The sequence below is a fragment of the Phocoena sinus genome, chromosome 8 (genome assembly GCF_008692025.1).
Source record: "Phocoena sinus isolate mPhoSin1 chromosome 8, mPhoSin1.pri, whole genome shotgun sequence".
Classification (NCBI taxonomy): domain Eukaryota; kingdom Metazoa; phylum Chordata; class Mammalia; order Artiodactyla; family Phocoenidae; genus Phocoena; species Phocoena sinus.
In genome coordinates this window covers 86,030,654-86,050,900 of record NC_045770.1, presented here as the reverse complement: position 1 = coordinate 86,050,900, position 20,247 = coordinate 86,030,654, and the positions used below count along the sequence as shown (strand labels likewise).

At 44.9% G+C, this 20,247-nt stretch overlaps 1 protein-coding gene across 5 annotated transcripts in view; it reads left to right on the top strand.

Annotated features, from left to right (window-relative positions):
- The window catches only part of ELF5 (E74 like ETS transcription factor 5), a 29,588-nt gene extending 18,451 nt beyond the window's left edge, over positions 1-11,137 (top strand). For 4 of the 5 annotated variants that reach the window (XM_032641941.1, XM_032641938.1, XM_032641940.1 and 1 more), the window contains 4 exons: positions 1,944-1,994; positions 7,191-7,259; positions 9,149-9,344; positions 9,751-11,137. In XM_032641941.1, the coding sequence (XP_032497832.1) occupies positions 1,944-1,994; positions 7,191-7,259; positions 9,149-9,344; positions 9,751-9,847 (413 nt within the window). In that variant the 3' untranslated portion in view covers positions 9,848-11,137. The remainder of the gene's footprint in view (positions 1-1,943; positions 1,995-7,190; positions 7,260-9,148; positions 9,345-9,750) is intronic. The other variant, XM_032641942.1, reaches the window with a different exon arrangement.
- Positions 11,138-20,247: the final 9,110 nt, after the last annotated feature.

Genomic DNA, 20,247 nt, shown 5'->3' with positions numbered 1-20,247 from the left:
TCCCCGTCACTGGAGATAAGCAAGCAATTTAATAGCTCCCTGCTTGATGGCGGTGCTGTGGCAGGGATTCCTATTTGGGCGGAAACCCACCCTGAAAGGAGGCAAGTCTGAGCAAATCACAGAGGCTCAGGGAGGAGCTGGGGGCTCCATTCAGAACCATCCCAAGGGGACAGCCTTGCACGAGAACCCCAGGGCCACAGAGATGAGTATTCCATCCTGAGAAAAGATTCAGCTTGGTACCGCCAGCCTCAGCAGAACGTCAAGTCAATCACGTTTGGTCTTCAGGCCCAGCAGTCCCTGTGCTGGGATCTCCCACCTCGGGCGCTTCCATTCCTGGCGACTGTTACATCAAAAAATACCTATCCCTGGTCCCATGACCTCAAAGTCTGTGCAGAACAAATAAGCTAAAATCCAACTGTTTTTTTAAGCAGGCCACAAGTTGCCTCTTCTTATTCTACGGAATCCCTGGAGTCACAAAGCTACCTCCAATGGTGGACTTTCAGGGACTCTATGGGCCAGGGCGGTTATCCTGTTGATCAGTAAGATGATCTACTCCATCAATCTGCTCTGTCCTCAAATTCCTCCTCTAATGTTCCTCAGGCGAGAATGTATACAGTGATTGAAATACATGTATTGTGACCAAAGTTTCCAGTGTCCCAATTTGGCCAGGACACGGTGTCTTCAACCATTATCCTGTCTTTCATTCTCAAAAGTGTCCCTGTTTGGGCAATAAATTGTATGTTAACTAGTTATTACCCAGTTTAGGCCTTATATTACCCCATAGATGAGGGCTCTGGAAGAAAATGACACAGAACAAGTTTTAGCAGGGAGAGGAGTTAAAGGGGGCTCTAGGCCCAGCGTGCTGTCTGGCTCAGCAGGTGTTGCAGTAGGATTGAAGGGCCCTGAAGCACGAGGACCCTGGTCGCTGGAAGGCGAAGTCGGCCGGAGAGGTGCAGGGCAGAGGGCAGACTCTCCCAGCACAGGAGAGGAAGATCCCCTGTCACCCCCTCCTGTTCTCGGGAAGAGGGAAGAGAGTGCGTGGCTGACCAGAACCAATCATTCCTAGAACCAACGGCCCTAGGAATCAAGTCACAACTCTGCCCTGTTCCTGTCTTCTCAGTAAATGGAAACTAGTCCTCACATTGGACACCAAGTTAGAAAGCAGATGTCGTTTGGCCTGTGCTGCTACGTGAAAATGTGATCTGAAACTCTTGATTCGCCCCACTCTTCAGAGACCACCAAGGCCCCGACCGTCTCCAGACTCCTTTAAATCCTCATGTCAGGTTCTGCATTTCTTGCAGCCTCCCGTGTCCATTTTTCTCTTTGACCCGCATATAACAGGCGTTCAAATCCCCAAGGGATTAGAGATCACATCCCAGATCATAGATTCCGAGAGCCAACAGGGAGGGCAAGGGTGTTTCTGTCACATGTTGCCAGTAAGGAACACGAGCCCGGAGACAGGGTGACTGGGCAAGTCTACACGGGGGTCAGTGATTCGGCCCAGCTCAGAGCCCAGGCCTCCTGATCCCAAGCCAGAACTCACTCTCAGTGCCCACTCAGAAAAGCCTAGAAGCTGCTGGGATGCGTGGCCCAGGGTTCTCTCCAGGTGGCCTTTAAATACAAGGAGATTGAGGAATTTCTCGGTGGTCCAGTAGTTAGGACCCAGTGCTTTCACTGTTGGGGCCTGGTTCGGTCCCTGATCAGGGAACTAAGATCCCACAAGGCTCGCAGGGCAGCCAAAAAAAAACAAGGAGATTACATCTCTCAGGGGTGGCTTCAGGGTGGCCCTATAAAGGCCAGGTGGTCTCCAAGTTTCCTTCTGAAATAAAAGTACCCTGCAAAGGGCACAGTGGCTCCCCTTCTCCCCAGTACCTCCCCTCGTGACCTGGCTGGGGAAAGCAGGATTGTATGCCATGGTTTGCGGATTTCTTTTTCTTTCCCAGGTTACTCCTTTTTTAATGACCCTGAAGAGACCAAGGCCACCATCAAAGACTGTAAGTAACTGAGGTCAAGCTGCCCGAGGCCGTGTTGAGGCTATTGTTGGGCACATGGGCTTGAATGATGCTCTTGTGGGACCACACTCAACGTCTGATGACCTGAAACAGTAAAGGCTAGAAGGAGATGGCAGGAGAAACACGGTGGACAGAGCAAGTCTGTGGCTTCCTTAACCTCCCCCAGGCTCAGTTTCCTTGTCTATAAAATGGTGAGACACCTGCTGGGTTGTGAGGAGTCCAGGTAACAGTACTTACAAAGCGCCTGGCCTGTGCCAGCAGCATAGATGCTCCAAATACTGGTACCCTTTAGCAGTAATAATCATAATTACTAACCATTAGAGGCCTTGTGGTTGATAACGTCTACAAAGAATCTGAGCTCACTAAGCAGGTCACGTTTATAATTATAAGGTAATGGAGGATCTCAGATGGCCTTGTTGATTCTGAAAATTAACACTCACGGTTTCACTTCTGCAGATGGAGAAGGTTGAAGAAAGGGAACTTTGGAGCTTTCATTTTTTAAAGATGATGATGATTGCTCTTAGTTACTGAGACCCACGCCAAGGTCCTGGCTCAGGGGCCTGGCCAACTAGGACAAAGTAGCATCCTGGGCTTTAAGCAGTGTTCCCATTCATCTTAAATAGCTATAAGATTAATAGCTACTGTTAGTGTTTGTGAAGCCCTTACTATGTGCCCAGCGCGGTGCCAGGCCAAGTATTCTACCTACATTAACTTATTTAATCCTTATGATAACTTTGCTAGATAGTAATGTTATCCCCATTTGTATCTGAGGAAACTGGAGGTGCTGTAACTCACAAGTTACAAGTTATAAGTCAATGCCGAGCAGAGATTCCAACTCATCTTCTCAAAGTCTATGCTCTTATGTCCTGTGTCCTTCACCACATGCCCACAGGTGCACACACACATGCACGCATGCTCCAAGACCCTACTGTTCACTCTGCTGTCCACTCAGTTGAGACCTAAGACTCAGGACTCCTCTGGGTCTGGGCCCAGCTCCACAATGGTTCAGAGAACAGGAGATTTTCAACTTAGTACCTGCTGAAGGGGCCCAGGCCCGACAAGCTAGGAAACTGTCAGAACTGGCCCAAGTGAAGTACCCCAGCCCCTCTGCACTTGATGTCTCCTGTCCACACCCTCCCCACCTCCACCGCAGAAGCGCCAGAGGACAAAGCCTACGGGCTGGCTTTGCTGCTGGGCATCTCCGGCTCCTGGGAGGCTCTGTGGCTGGACTGCTAGCATCACGGGGACGTGCGTGTGATGAGCTCGATGGAGAAACTGCCACGCCAGCCTCCACCCAGCTTCTGGAGGACAGCGGACCAGGATTTCAATCAACGACTGAGAACATATCCTTTGGCCACATTTTAACCGTCTCCAGTTTCAAGGCAACCAAACCTCTCCAAATCCCACAGACAGCAGAGAGCCCGGCCCATGTCCCCACTCGCCCTGCGGCAGGCACAGCCCAGCTGCAGGGGCACATTGAAGATGAAGATCGTTGTGAGACAGGGAGCTGGACCCCCAGAACACTGTGGAACTCCGGAGAGAAGTTTGGGGCGGGGTTCAGGGTACTGCTGCTGCCACCACCTCAGACTGACCTTGGGGACGTTTGGATCTGGGAAGCTGCCTCAACGTGGCCACGCACTGACGGCTTCAGCCCCTGTGCCCCCACTAACACCCTCACCCCACCACCCGCCAAGCAAGACCTCCAGCCGAGCCGAGCCGAGCCGCGACTACACTCAACGCCACCACTGAGGAGTAGGAACAGATAAAACAGGGTTATTTATCTCTGGCAAGACCCACAAGGGGAAACTCCCACCATCCCCACAGCCCTGCCTCGTGCTGACCCATCCTGTGTTCATCTCATCAAGCCAAATCTCTTCCATCCAAAGCACGCGGAGAAAGCATCAAAATTAAAAGGGTGACTCTTCCATTTCTTGCCACTTTGGCATTTCAGAGAAAGCTTGTTGTCTAGTCACCAGTTAATAATTCGCCTGTGTTTGTCTTGATGACTCCATTTGTTGTGTCTCTTCTTAAAAGATTACATTAAAACAGTGGCCAGGTCTTCTCTGCAGGTGAAGCCGCAGAGCGTGACATTGGATCAGATAGGAGGGCAGAACCCTTTCTCGGTCTTGATCAACCGACCGTCAGCCCTGCTCACCTGCTCACCTGCATTCACCTCTCTCTACCTGGCGGCAACCCCACTGTCAGCTGATCTCACCTGAGCATTCACTGTGGCTTGGCCCGTGTGCATGGGCCCGTTTTCCCACATCAGTACAATTCCAGGCTGTAATGTAGGAAAGGGTGGAGGAGAGGCCGAAGGGACCCCGAGAGTTGAAGTCACGCATTCGTGTCATTGTTTGTTCCAGAGAATCACGCACGGCAGTTATTAGGGCTGAGGGCCCTGATGCCGGACTGTTCACATGCGATCTCAGCTCCGACGTCAGGCAGGCACATGACGTGGATCGTGCTCCCCAGACATCGCCAGGGCTCGCTCCGTTCTGCTCAGCCATCTCCTTGTCCGGGAGCTTTGTCTGTTCGCTCTTATTACCATTGCAGCATCGCTCAGCCCCTCCCATCCTGCTGCATTCCTCTCCATGGCATTTATCAGCAACTGAAATAGGCCGTTTGTTCACTGGACATTCCTTCCCACTTGGGTGCAAGTTCCCTGAGAGGAGAGCCTGGGACCTGTTTCGTGACGTCCTTCCCATGCCTGCTACAGAGAGTACACTGTGTCTCAGCACTCGTGAGCCCGTGAGTGAAGGACCTCCAGGGAGACGCCCAGGCACCTGATACCTCTGTCTTCTTGTACGTAAAGTGGGAGAGTAAGAAACGTGCATCCTAAGGGTGGGTGAGATTGGGTGAGCACCTGGCAGTAGCAAACACTCAACAAACTTTAATAATTATTCTTTAAGTATCTATTGAACACCTGCCATGAAAGACATGCTGAAGCAGGAATTGTGAACATCTGCTTTGAAACGGAACTGCTGTGGGTTCAAGTCCTGGCTCCACCTCTCTGGATGAAATTCTTAAACTCTGTGGGCTTCAGTTGCTCCTCAATAAATGGAAATAGCGATTATACCACACAGGGTCGTGGCAGGTATTAAATGAGATGCTGTATGTGAAGCCCTTACAAGCACTTGGCACTTAGTAAGCACTCCTTTAATATCAGCTGTTAGTACACATGAAGAACGGACGAGATGGACCTCTGCGGTAGAGGTAGAAAGGGACCAATGCTGGAACACTGAGGAACACGCAGGCGCTATGGGACAGAGAGGGCTCTAACCCAGAGGGTGAGTTCCGAGAAGACTTCCTGACGAGGTTTTGTGAAAGTGGGGTCAGCTGGGTGGAAGTGGGGAGCGGGAAGCATGTGCAAAGGAAGCAGGAGAAAGTCAAGCCCCATTGGGACCATCTGACCCAAAGGAGGAACGAAGCTGGGGAGCAGCAAGGGATAAGCCTGGAGAACTGGGTGGAGGTCCATGTGTGAAAGGCCTGACTAACGTGGCAGCCTCTGTGCAGGAGACCACAAGGTACCACTGCAGGATGTCACGCCAGGGAGTGACAAGACCCACTGGCACTGAGACAGGCCCCCCCTGGGCGGTGGTGTGGTACACAGGACACCATTCCCTCCGTGGACAGCATACTTATTCTGTCATTCAGTATTTATAGCATCATGTCCCTACAGCAGGGAAGGTGAGTGCAGCGTGGTGGCCGCTCCACAATACTTACTGAGCACCTACTATATGCCCAGCACTGTGCTAGGTGCTGGGGGATACAGGTGGGAACACAAATCCCTGCCCTCTAGTGGGGAAAGTCAGCCAGTGAGCAAAATAAATATATATATAATATGCTCCATGGTGATGAATATGACAGCAAAAAATAAAACTAGCACATGGAGTGTTGAGTAGGGTGAGCGTGTGCAATTCCAGCTCAGGCAGTCAGAGAAGGCCTCGCTGAGAAGGTGACTTTGAGCAAAGATGGCGATGAGGGCGTGAGCCCCTGGACATCCAAGGGAAGAGCACTGAGGGCAGAGGGAGCAAGTGCCCCGAGACGGGATGTGCCCGTGAGTTTCAGAAGGAGCCGGGAGGCCAGTGTGGCTGGAGCGGGCTGAGCAAGTGATGTGGGGGCAGGGAGGGGTGATCTGGTACCACCTTTTATTTTTTAATCATATACACTTTGCAGCAACGTGAGTGTCTCAGACTTACAGCATGATTTCTAGTTTAACTCGGCCTTGAGGTCACGCCTTGCTTTCTGCTTTTCATAAGCTCTACTCTCTTTGCTTTTACCTGTGTCCCTTCTCGTGTGTTCTCCACACACTAGCCAGAGGGATCTTCTTAAAAAGTAGACCTTGTTAAAGTCCTAAGTCTTCGCTTTACTCTTTGAATAAAATCCCACGTCCCGGGCTTCCCTGGTGGCACAGTGGTTGAGAGTCCGCCTGCCGATGCAGGGGACGCGGGTTCGTGCCCCGGTCCGGGAGGATCCCACATGCCGCGGAGCGGCTGGGCCCGCGAGCCATGGCCGCTGAGCCTGCGCGTCTGGAGCCTGTGCTCTGCAACGGGAGAGGCCAGAGCAGTGAGAGGCCCGCATACCACAAAAAAAAAAAAAAAAAAAAAAAAAAATCCCACATCCTTACCATGTGCCCACGTGACCTGCCGGCAGCCCGGTGCCCCTACCGCCACGCCTGGGCACCCCACGGGTCTGCCTGGTCGCCACCCTTGGCTTTGCACATGCTGCTCCTTCCCTCTGGGACACCCTCCCACCTCCTGACATCAGCGTGAGTGTCTCCCTTCCAGGAGACTCGCCCTGGCCACCCCATCTACAGCAGGTGTTTTCCTCCGCCTCGTTCTCTATCTAAGGCCTCCTTCCTTCATAACACTTAACTCAATGGCGATTTGTGTTTCACTTGTGTTTTCCTTGCCCAATAGTCCTTAACCTCCGGGTGAACAGGGACCAAGTCTGTGTTGTTCACTTTCTATCTCCAGCTCAGAGCCCGGAACCTGGCACACAGTAGGGCCCCAGTTTTGAATACAAACCCTCCTTAAACTTACTAATTATTCCCAAAGAGCCCAGCACGCTGTCTCCTACCACAAAGGTGTTCAATTAATAGTTGCTCATTTGGTGTGATTTGAGGTCGGAACGTGGCCTCCAGCTTCCTTCCTACAGCTGTAAATCACTCTGTTGCAGACGCTGTTTCCAGTTGCTTGAAGACAAGTGGCATCAAAACTCAAGACTGCCACAGTCATAGTCGAACAAGTAAGTGTAAGAGATGCCATCTGTCATTGGTAATTTCTTAAAACCATTCATGAGACAAAGTAATCTACTTTAATAAGCTTTGAGACTCAGTGTTTGAGTGAGTCCCGTTATTTCCCAAAGAACATAGCAGAGAAATTGATGATTACTGTTATAAGTGTTATCAAAATCCAATTTCTTTCTTTTGACTTGGAAATGGTATTAGGAGAATTAAAGTAATGTTCTAACCATGTTAAATTTCTGAATAAGGGTTTGCTTCTCCTGGTCTACTGTGAATCCTTCTCACTGAAGTACTCAGGGATGATACTAAAGAAACCCCATGAGTCGGCAATTCTGTTAGCTTTCCCAGAACTAAGATCTACCCAGGACAGGGTCGAGCCTGCTGGGCTTGGTTCTAGCCGTTTAACATGTATTAAATCATAATCCTCTAACCTGTGCTATGAGGTAGGCACTCTTATGTTGACTTAAAAAAAATGCACAACATGGGAGTTGCGAGTTAAGTTTTTGGGGGGCAAAATGAGGACTGCAGCCCGGGAGACAGCGGTCCAGGTAACTCTGAGAAACTGCCCCAAGGAGGCGAAGGGAGGAGCCAGGAGATACAGGAGTTTTGCAGCAAAGAGCAGGTAATCGGAACGTCAGAAGAGTATTGATTTTTGTTTTTTGTTTTTCTAACATCTTCATTGGAGTATAATTGCTTTACAATGGTGTGTTAGTTTCTGCTTTATTACTGGGCATGTCCCCTGAGAAAACCATAATTCAAAAAGAGTCTTGTACCACAATGTTTATTGCAGCTTTATTTACAATAGCTGGGACATGGAAGCAACCTAAGTGTCCATCAACAGATGAGTGGATAAAGAAGACCTGGCACATACATACAATGGAATATTAGCCATAAAAAGAACGAAATTGAGTTATTTTTAGTGAGGTGGATGGACCTAGTGTCTGTCATAAAGATTATTGTTAATTAAAGACAACCAAATGTCTCAACTTAAGGAATTCAGCGCTTTTCTAGGTATGGGAAGATGCAAGAGTCTGGACTCAGTGAAATCATTCCTTTGATATGCACCTCAGCTACCTGGGGCCAGTATCCTGTATTTTCACATCCTGAGTTTCCTCAGGGCTCACCTTAGGGAGTGGCTGCAGTCTGATGGCTGCTAGATGGCAGGGATCCTTTTCAGCCCTGAGTCGCCTCAGGGCTCACCGGCTTACGTTGGAGGGTTGCAATCATTGATGACTGTGACATCTTTTGTTTATTGATACGGCAGGAAATATTCCATTTGTAAGTATTCCATTCCATTTATAAATATTCCATTTATCACTTACTAACCCATTTTAGAGAGAAGATAACTAGAGAGATTTGGTTACAGAGCTAGAAGAGGTGAATTCAGGACCCAAACCCAGCCAGCCAGGCTCCAGAGCAAGTCTTAACTATGATACAATGGAACAAGAGAAATACCAGTTTTTCATGCAAAACATAATTGTAGGATTAGTCCAGCCAGACAGTTGTAGCTATGGGATCTCAGTACAACCACACTGCTTTTCAGAAAGAAGAATGGAAACGTCATTCGACTGTCATTTCATTAATTCCCTAGAATTAGTTGGTAGTTCCATCGAGCAGGGAAAGTTCGTGAGCCAGTGTTGCTGGTCGATGTAAATAGGATGTCTCTGTGTGTGTGTTGTAATTACTTTAGTAGAAGAGGACATTTCACAGCTAGGTATGGTTCCCAGTAGAAGAAAACATTTCACAGCTAGGTATGGTTCCAAGTAGAGCGCTCGGTCATCACTTTGGGAAATAACCATGAAGGAGCATTTCTCATGGGTTCATGAGAAGTTGTACAACTCTTCAATTTTTCTGTTTTAATTTTTAGCTCACTTTTTTTCCCTCCCTAAAGGCCTCCAGAGCTCTCACCTATGGGAATTTGTGAGAGACCTGCTTCTATCTCCTGAGGAAAACTGTGGCATTCTGGAATGGGAAGATAGGGAACAAGGTATTTTTCGGGTGGTTAAATCAGAAGCCCTGGCAAAGATGTGGGGACAGAGGAAGAGAAATGACAGAATGACGTATGAAAAGTTGAGCAGAGCTCTGAGGTAAGTGAACAGCACGAAATGCCGTGAGCCTTCAGGCAGAGTTATATAAAAAGTGTCATGAGACAACACTTCAGCTCTTAGGTACAGGTGGGATTAGGGTTTGTAAACTGACACGCCGTCCTTTCCATTCTTGGCAGTGTTCCCCGGGGATCACTCTGAAGCCAGGCTATCAGACACACACACACACACACACACACACACACACACACACACACGTTTTGAACCAGATGTGGTGAGGTTCGCTCTTCAAGATGACTGGGAAAGGTTTAAGTGTAAGTTGATAAGAGGGTGTGAAAATACCAGGGTAACGAAAGACCAGCCTGTCACCTGAGAGGAAAGAGGAACGCGCTGTTGTTTTCCCAGGGTATGAACCCTCCTCACGTCCCTCTTCTGCTGTCTTTCACAGGTACTACTATAAAACAGGAATTCTGGAACGGGTCGACCGAAGATTAGTATACAAATTTGGAAAAAACGCACACGGGTGGCAAGAAGACAAGCTATGATCTCCTCCATCATCAAGCTCATTTTATGGATTTCTGTCTCTTAAAACAAATAGATTGCAATAGACCTTGAAAGTTCACTTTTTTAAAAGCCTGCAAACGTGCTGATAAAATTTCTCCACATCTCAGCTTACATTTGGATTCAGAGTTGTTGTCTACTTGGGGGTGATGACAGCAACCCTTAAGAAATTCCTTTTTTTTTTTTTTTTTTACCCGAGGGGAGGAGGGATGATCTTTTGTGGTACCCAGATCAAACATCACTTCCCTAGTCAAGAGTTGCAGAACCACAATGCCCTGTGCTATTGCTGCTGCTCAGAGAAAAAGGATCCAATTCTGCTGTTAGAGGCTCATCCGGTGCTCCCATTCCAAAGGCTCAAAAGTTTTCACATAGTTAACTGTGGCAGCTCACAAAGCGAAACAGAAGTGATGAGTTTGTAGTTAATATAGTAGGACGGGGTGAGATGTGGGTAAGACAAACATACTGTAGATTTTAAATTGTTAAAGTCGAATTCCATAGAAAAGTTTCTTAATTAGTAAAGGAGCTAAGCCATCAAGCTGGTACATAAGTGGATTTAGCATAGGTTAATAGCGAGTTTCTTAACCAGAACATCTTTTTAGCCACTCAGCAAAACTCCCATGGCCATCCTTCTGCAGTAACACAAAATTAGGCACATTCTTAATTCTGGCTGAGTGTATTCCCCCTCTTCTCCTAGGTGGGAGGCATCAGATGTGCAAAGAGTCGACAGACGCTTACATCAATTTCCAAATCACCTCTGTTTCTATGATTCAAGTTGTCAACACAATAAAATCGTAATTCATTGATTCTGTCTGTGGGCAAGATGTTACACCTTTATAGAACAGGGAATGTCTTGATGGCTCTGTAATGGCCAATTAAATTACGAGCCTCTTGTTTTGTCTTCCCACCCGATGAGTATGCAAGCTCTAAAATGCATATTTCCTTGACAAAATTAGCGACGTTGGATATACACCAGTGAATGTTCACAAGTTAAAGTATGCACTGACGTTTTCTCATCAGTCACTGGTAGGTGAGCCATTAGTGACCTCCAGCTGGATGGACTGCCCCTAGAACTCCTTCCCCAGAGCAGGAAGCCTCATGTGATGAGGCACTGAACGACAATACAGGCCGAGGGCCTCCATCTTAGAGTTTCACGTCAAAAGTAACTTGTTTTTAAAAAATGTGAATGACTGTAAAATAGTCTATTTTTTAGATTCATGTGTTTTCCAGGTGGATACAGTTTGTAAACAATGTGAATAAAATATTTAACATGTTAACACTGTCTCCATATTGTTCAATTTAGCAAGGCCGACTCAGCAAACATTGACAACCTATAAAACCTTTGATGACCCTTCCATTTCCTAGCATTTAGGAGATGGAGATTCCCAGAGAGCCCCAAAATATGCAAGAAATATATGAAGTAATCCTCCCCACAACCTTTCTATCCTAAGACAGAGGCCCCCTCACAAGATGGAAGGCATGGTCCAGTGGGTCCTACAGCTATATTTTTGTTCGGTATGCGCACACACACACAATTTTTTTTTTTTTGCTTGTGTTTTGAGCTTTTGTTTTGTTTCTTATTTTGAATTAGTTGCCTTATTTAAAAATCAGGAGATTTACAGACAAATCCAGATTACCAATTTCTTTTTGAAAATCACATCTGGTACCACTAGTTTCTCAGTGCCTGTCGCAGTGATTTCCTGGACCTGAGTGCAAGAGCGTTTGGTCACCTCTTCATGCTGCCTCAGACGCTGAACTTTCTTCTTGCACTGTTGTGATTGGTTTGAGGGGTTTCTTTGGTTTTTTCTTTTTTTTTTTTTTTTTTTTTTTTTTATGCGTTACGCGGGCCTCTCACTGTTGTGGCCTCTCCCGTTGCGGAGGACAGGCTCCGGACGCGCAGGCTCAGCGGCCATGGCTCACGGGCCCAGCCGCTCCGCGGCATGTGGGATCCTCCCGGACCGGGGCACGAACCCGTGTCCCCTGCATCGGCAGGCGGACTCTCAACCACTGCGCCGCCAGGGAAGCCCCTGTTTTTTTCTTTTTAATACAATTTTTAAAGGTTACACTCCATTTACAGTCATTACCAACTATTGGCTATATTCCCCATACTGTACAGTACATCCTTGTGGCCTATTTTATACCCAATAGTGTGTGCCTTCCCCTCCCCCATCCCTATCTTGCCCCTCCCCCACCAGCAACCACTAGTTTGTTCTCCATATCTCTGAGTCTGCTTCTTTTTAGTTATATTCACCAGTTGGTTGTGTTTTTTAGATTCCACATATAAGGATAGCATACAGTATTTGTTGTTCTCTGACTTACTTCACTAAGGATAATGACCTCCAAGTCCATCCATGTGACTGCTAATGGCAAAATTTCATTCTCTTTTATGGCTGAGTAATATTCCATTGTATATATGTACCACATATTCTTTAACCATTCGTCTGTCGATGGACACTTAGGTTGCTTCCATATCTTGGCAATTGTAAATAATGCTTCTTTGAACATTGCAGTGCATGTATCTTTTTTATTTTATTTTATTTATTTTTTTTTTGCAGTACGCGGGCCTCTCACTGATGCGGCCTCTCCCGTTGCGGAGCACAGGCTCTGGACGCTCAGGCTCAGCGGCCATGGCCCACGGGCACAGCCGCTCCACGGCACGTGGAATCCTCCCGGACCGGGGCACGAACCCGTGTCCCCTGCATCGGCAGGCGGACTCTCAACCACTGCGCCACCAGGGAAGCCCCTCTTTTTTATTTTTTTAACATCTTTATTGGAGTATAATTGCTTTGCAATGTTGTGTTAGTTTCTGCTGTATAACAAAGTGAATCAGCTATATGCATACATATATCCCCATATACCCTCCCTCTTGCATCTCCCTCCCACCCACCTTATCCCACCCCTCTAGGTGATCACAAAGCACCGAGCTGATCTCCCTGTGCTATGCGGCTGCTTCCTACTAGCTATCTATTTTACACTTGGTAGTGTATATATCTGCATGCCACTCTCTCACTTCGTCTCAGCTTACCCTTCCCCTTCCCCGTGTCCTCAAGTCCATTCTAGACATCTGCGTCTTTATTCTTGTCCTGCCCTAGGTTCCTCAGAACCTTTTGTTTTTTGCTTTTTTAGATTCCATATATATGTTTTAGCATACAGTATTTTTTCTTTTTCTGACTTACTTCACTCGTATGATAGAATCTAGGTCCATCCACCTCACTACAAATAACTCAATTTCGTTTCTTTATATGGATGAGTAATACTCCATTGTATATATGTGCCACATCTTCTTTATCCATTCCTCTGTCAATGGACACTTAGGTTGCTTCCATGTTCTGGCTATTGTAAGTAGTGCTGCAATGAACATTGTGATACATGACTCTTTTTGAATTATGGTTTTCTCAGGGTATATGCCCAGTAGTGGGATTGCTGGGTCACATGGTAGTTCTATTTTTAGTTTTGTAAGGAACCTCCATACTGTTCTCCATAGTGGCTGTATCAATTTACACTCCCACCAACAGTGCAAGAGGGTTCCCTTTTCTCCACACCCTCTCCAGCATTCACTGATTGTAGATTTTTTGATGATGGCCATTCTGACTGGTGTGAAGTGATACCTCATTGCAGTTTTGGTTTGCATTTCTCTAATGATCAGTGATGTTGAGCATCCTTTCATGTGTTTGTTGGCAATCTGTATATCTTCTTTGTAGAAATGTCTATTTAGGTCTTCTGACCATTTTTGGATTGGGTTGTTTTTTTGATATTGAGCTGCATGTGCTGGTTGTATAATTTGGAGATTAATCCTTTGTCAGTTGCTTCATTTGCAAATATTTTCTCTCATTCTGAGGGTTGTCTTTTCATCTTGTTTATGGTTTCCTTTGCTGTGCAAGGGCTTTTAAGTTTCATTAGATGCCATTTGTTTATTTTTGTTTTTATTTCCATTTCTCTAGGAGGTGGGTCAAAAAGGATCTTGCTGTGATTTATGTCATAGAGTGTTCTGCCTATGTTTTCCTCTAAGAGTTTGATAGTGTCTGGCCTTACATTTAGGTCTTTAATCAATTTTGAGTTTATTTTTGTGTATGGTGTTAGGGAGTGTTCTAATTTCATTCTTTTACGTGGAGCTGTCCAGTTTTCCCAGCACCACTTATTGAAGAGGATGTCTTTTCTCCATTGTATACTCTTGCCTCTTTTATCAAAGATAAGGTGGCCATAGGTGCATGGGTTTATCTCTGGACTTTCTATCCTGTTCCAATGATCTATATTTCTGTTTTTGTGCCAGTACCATACTGTCTTGATCACTGTAGCTTTGTAGTATAGTCTGAAGTCAGGGTGCCTGATTCCTCCAGCTCTGTTTTCCTTTCTCAAGATCACTTGGGCTATTTGCGGTCTTTTGTGTTTCCATACAAATTGTGAAATTTTTTGTTCTGTGAACAATTTCATAGTTCTGTGAACAATGCCATTGGTAGTTTGATAGGGGTTGCATTGAATCTGTAGATTGCTTTGGGTAGTATAGTCATTTTCACAATGTTGATTCTTCCAATCCAAGAACATGGTATATCTCTCGATCTGTTTGTATCATCTTTAATTTCTTTCATCAGTGTCTTATAGTTTTCTGCATACAGGTTTTTTGTCTCCTTAGGTAAGTTGATTCCTAGGTATTTTATTCTTTTTGTTGCAATGGTAAATGGGAGTGTTTCCTTAATTTCTCTTTCAGATTTTCATCATTCATAGGAATGCAAGAGATTTCTGTACATTAATTTTGTATCCTGCTACTCTACCAAATTCATTGATTAGCTCTAGTAGTTTTCTGGTAGCATCTTTAGGATTATCTATGTATAGTATCATGTCATCTGCAAACAGTGACAATTTTATTTCTTCTTTTCTGATTTGTATTCCTTTTATTTCTTTTTCTTCTCTGATTGCTGTGGCTAAAACTTCCAAAACTATGTTGAATAATAGTGGTGAGAGTGGGCAACCTTGTCTTGTTCCTGATCTTAGAGGAAATGGTTTCAGTTTTTCACCATTGAGAATGATGTTTGCTGTGGGTTTGTCATATATGGCCTTTATTATGTTGAGGTAGGTTCCCTCTATACCTACTTTCTGGAGAATTTTTATCATAATTGAGTGTTGAATTTTGTCAAAAGCTTTTTCTGTATTTATCGAGATTATCATATGGTTTTTATCCTTCCGTTTGTTAATATGGTGTATCACATTGATTGATTTGCATATATTGAAAAATCCTTGCATTCCTGGGATAAACCTGACTTGATCATGGTGTTTGATCCTTTTAATGTGCTGTTGGATTTTGTTTGTTAGTATTTTGTTGAGGATTTTTGCATCTATGGTCATCAGTAATATTGGCCTGTAGTTTTCTTTTTTTTGTGACATTTTTGTCTGGGTTTGGTATCAGGGTGATGGTGGCCTCAGAGAATGAGTTTTGGAGTGTTCCTCCCTCTGTTATATTTTGGAAGAGTTTGAGAAGGATCAGTGTTAGCTTTTCTCTAAATGTTTGATAGAATTCACCTGTGAAGCCACCTGGTCCTGGGCTTTTGTTTGTTGGAAGATTTTTAATCACAGTTTCAATTTCAGTGCTTGTGTTTGGTCTGTTTATATTTTCTATTTCTTCCTGGTTCAGTCTCGAAAGGTTGTACTTTTCTAAGAATTTGTCCATTTCTTCCAGGTTGTCCATATTATTGACACAGAGTTGCTTGTAATAATCTCTCATGATCCTTAGTATTTCTGCAGTGTCAGTTGTTACTTCTTTTTCATTTCTAATTCTGTTGAGTTGAATCTTCCACCTTTTTTTCTTGATGAGTCTGGCTAATGGTTTATCAATTTTGTTTATCTTCTCAAAGAACCAGCTTTTAGTTTTATTGATCTTTGCTATTGTTTCCTCCATTTCTTTTTCATTTATTTCTGATCTTATCTTTATGATTTCTTTCCTTCTTCTAACTTTGGGGATTTTTTGTTCTTCTTTCTCTAATTGCTTTAGGTGTAAGGTTAGGTTGTTTATTTGAGATGTTTCTAGTTTCTTGAGGTAGGATTATATTGCTATAAACTTCCCCCTTAGAACTGCTTTTGCTGCATCCCATAGGTTTTGTGTCATCGTGTTTTCATTGTCATTCCTTTCTAGGTATTTTTTGATTTCATCTTTAATTTCTTCAGTGATCTCTTTGTTATTTAATATGTATAGTTTAGCTTCCACGTGTTTGTATATTTTACAGGTTTTTTTCCTGTAATTGATATCTAGTCTCATAGCATTGTGGTCGGAAAAGATACTTGATACCATTTCAATTTTCTTAAATTTACCAAGGCTCGATTTGTGACCCAAGATATGGTCTATCCTTGAGAATGTTCCATGTGCACTTGAAAGTGTATTCTGCTGTTTTTGGATGGGATGTCCTATATATATCAATCAAGTCCATCTTGTTTAATGTGTCATTTAAAGCTTGTGTTTCCTTATTTATTTTCATTTTGGATGATTTGTCCATTGGTGAAAGTGGGGTGTTAAAGTCCCCTACTATGATTGTCTTACTGTCGATTTCCCCTTTTATGGCTGTTAGCATTTGTCTTATGTATTGAGGTGCTCCTATGTTGGGTGCATAAATATTTTCAATTGTTATATCTTCTTCTTGGATTGATCCCTTGATCATTATGTAGTGCCTTTCTTTGTCTCTTGTAATAGTCTTTATTTTAAAGTCTATTTTGTCTGATATAAGAATTGCTACTCCAGCTTTCTTTTTTTTTAAAACATCTTTATTAGAGTATAATGGCTTTACAATGGTGTGTTCGTTTCTGCTTTATAACAAAGTGAATCAGTTATACATATACATATATCCCCATGTCTCTTCCCTCTTGCATCTCCCTCCCTATCCCACCCCTCTAGGTGGCCACAACTCCAGCTTTCTTTTGATTTCCATTTACATAGAATATCTTTTTCCGTCCCCTCCCTTTCAGTCTGTATGTGTCCCTAGGTCTGAAGCGGGTCTCTTGTAGACAGCATATATACGGGTCTTGTTTTTGTATCCTTTCAGCCAGTCTATGTCTTTTGGTTGGAGCATTTAATCCATTTATATTTAAGGTAATTATCAATATGTACGTAAGAAAATTACCATTTTCTTAATTGTTTTGGGTTTGTTTTTTTAGATCTTTTCCTTCTCTTGTCTTTCTTGCCTAGAGAAGTTCCTTTAGCATTTGTTGTAAAGCTGGTTTGGTGGTACAGAATTCTCTTAGCTTTTGCTTGTCTGAAAAGCTTTTGACTTCTCCATCGAATCTGAATGAGATCCTTGCTGGGTAATCTTGGTTGTAGGTTTTTCCCTTTCATCACTGTAAATATATCCTGCCACTCCCTTCTGGCTTGTAGAATTTCTGCTGAAAGATCAGCTGTTAACCTTATGGTTATTCCCTTGTATGTTATTTGTTCTTTTTCCCTTGCTGCTTTTAGTATTTTTTTCATTGAATTTAATTTTTGATAGTTTGATTAATATGTGTCTTGGCATGTTTCTCCTTAGATTTATCCTGTATGGGACTCTCTGCACTTCCTGGACTTGACTATTTCCTTTCCCATATTAGGGAAGTTTTCAACTATAATCTTTTCAAATATTTTCTCAGTCCCTTTCTTTTTCTCTTCTTCTTCTGGGACCCCTATAATTCGAATGTTGGTGCATTTAATGCTGTCCCAGAGGTCTCTGAGACTGTCCTCAATTCTTTTCATTCTTTTTTCTTTATTTTTCTCTGTGGTAGTTATTTCCACTATTTTATCTTCCAGGTCACTTAATCGTTCTTCTGCCTCAGTTATTCTGCTATTGATTCCTTCTAGAGAATTTTAAATTTCATTTATTGTGTTGTTCATCATTGTTTGTTTGCTCTTTAGTTCTTCTAGGTCCTTGTTTCTTGTATTTTCTCCATTCTATTTCCAAGATTTTGGATCATCTTTACTATCATTACTCTGGATTCTTTTTAAGGTAGACTGCCTATTTCCTCTTCGTTTGTTTGGTCCGGTGGGTTCTTACCTTGCTCCTTCATCTGCTGTGTGTTTCTCTGTCTTCTCATTTTGCTTAACTTACTGTGTTTGGGGTCTCCTTTTCACAGGCTGCAGGTTTGTAGTTTCCGTTGTTTATGGTGTCTGCTCCCAGTGGCTAAGGTTGTTTCAGTGGGTTATGTAGGCTTCCTGGTGGAGGGGACTAGTGCCTGTGTTCTGGTGGATGACACTGGATGTTGTCTTTCTGGTGTGCAGGACCACGTCCAGTGGTGTGTTTTGGGCTGCCTGTGACCTTATTATGATTTTAGGCAACATCCCTGCTAATGCGTGGAGTTGTGTTCCTGTCTTGCTAGTTGTTTGGCATAGGGTGTCCAACACTGTAGCTTGCTGGTCGTTGAGTGGAGCTGGGTCTTAGTGTTGAGCTGGAAATCTCTGGGAGAGCTTTTGCTGTTTGATACTATGTGGAGCCAGAAGGTCTCTGGGGGACCAATGTCATGAACTTAGCTCTCCCACCTCAGAGGCACAGGCCTGACACCCTGCCAGAGCACCAAGAACCCTGTCAACCACACAGCTCAGAAGAAAAGGGAGAAAAAAAGAAAAAGATAAAGAAAATAAATGAAGTTATTAAAGTAAAACTATTTTTTAAATTATTAAAAATAAAAAAATTAAAAGTAATAACAAAAACAACAAAAAACAGGCAGACAGACCCTAGGGCAAATGGTAAAAGCAAAGCTACACAGACAAAATCACACGAAGACGCATACACATACCCACTCAGAAAAACAGAAGAAGGAAACAAATATGTATATATATACATATAAAAAGAGGTAGATTGCCTATTTCATCTTCATTTATTGGGTCTTGTAGGTTTTTACCTTGCTCCTTTGTAACATTTTTTTTTTGTCATTTCATTCTTTTTTTTTTTTTTTTTTTTTTTGGGTGGGGCTGTGTTCCTGTCTTACTGGCTGTTTGGCCTGAGGCATCCAGCACTGGAGTTTGCAGGCAGTTGGATAGAGCTGGGTCTTGGTGCTGAGATTAGGACCTTCAGGAGGTCTCACTCCAATTAATATTCCCTGGGGTCTGAGGTTCTCTGTTAGTCCAGCGGTTTGGACTTGGAGCTCCCACCACAGGAGTGCAGGCTCGACCTCCAGCCTGGGAACCAAGATCCTGCAATCTGCGTGGTGTGGCACACACACAAAAAAGGAAATAAAGAAAGAAAGAAAAAGAGGAGCAGTACAATATCGAAGAATAAAAAACAAAATAAAATTAGAAAGATAAAAAATATATTAGGAAAAACAAAAATATAATTGAAACAACTGCAACAAGGTAAAATAAAACCACAATAGAGAAAAGAAAAAAAGGGGGGAGGGGTGCAGAGGGAACAAAAGGAGAGAACAATAACAAAGTATAAAGAATAAAATAAAATTAGAAAAATAAAGATTTATTAGGAAAAATAAAAATATAAATGAATCAACAACAATGTAAAACAGAATCCCAATGTAAAAGAGGAAAAAAAAAAGCCTTGCAGGCAGAGTTTAGGTGGAAGGGGAACTTAGGCGGGGGTGGGATTTAGGGTGGGGTGGGACCTAGGCAAGTGGGAGGTGACGTTTGAGCATGGGGCGGGGCCTCTGCTCAGGACCTGTGCAGAGAGGGAGAGGCAGCACGTGGAAAGGAGGTCCTCTGGAGTGTGGAGTTTGGAGGCGAGGCCCTGAGTGAGTGTGTGTGGTAGGGGTTAGGCCCATTGTGTTGGAGGGGGTCTCAGAGAGGGTCTCCGAGGATAGAGGTAGGGCCCTGGCTGGGGTGTGGGGTGGGGCCTGGGCTCTGCATGGCAGCAGGGAGGCTCTGAGGGCAGAGGATTAGGCCTGGGAGCCCATCTGGCTCCCTGGTGCCTAAATGGACAGGGAAAGCCCTGGTCCTTTTCCCTTCTGTTCCTTCGTGCCCCTCCCCCACCCTCTCCCCCAGGGTCTCCCCCGTCTCCGCTGGACCCCTAACTGTGGGTGGGTCCTGCTGTGTGTAGGAACTCCTCCCCTCCACCAGCCACCCGTCAGGGATACTGTCCCGTAGGTCCGACCTTTACTTTTGCTCCCCCTTCCCTCCCTCCCACTCCCTCAGGACCCGCGTGGCTGGAGGGGGCCTAGGTGGGCAGAGCATCAGGCCCGGGATCTCAGCAGGTTCCTGGGGACCCAAGTGGGCAGGGGAAACCTGGCCGCACTCCCTTTTGATCCTCTGTCCTCCCAGTGGTCCCCAATCTCCCCCTTTGGGCATGGAATCCCTTCCCCTCCCCCAGCCGCCCTTCAGGGGCTCCATTCTCGTCCCGCCTCCACTTCTCCTCCCCCTTCACTCCCCCCACGCCCCACGTCCTACGCGGTCATGGGGGTTCCTCCCGTCCCCTTAGGTGTCCATGGTCCCCGGTGC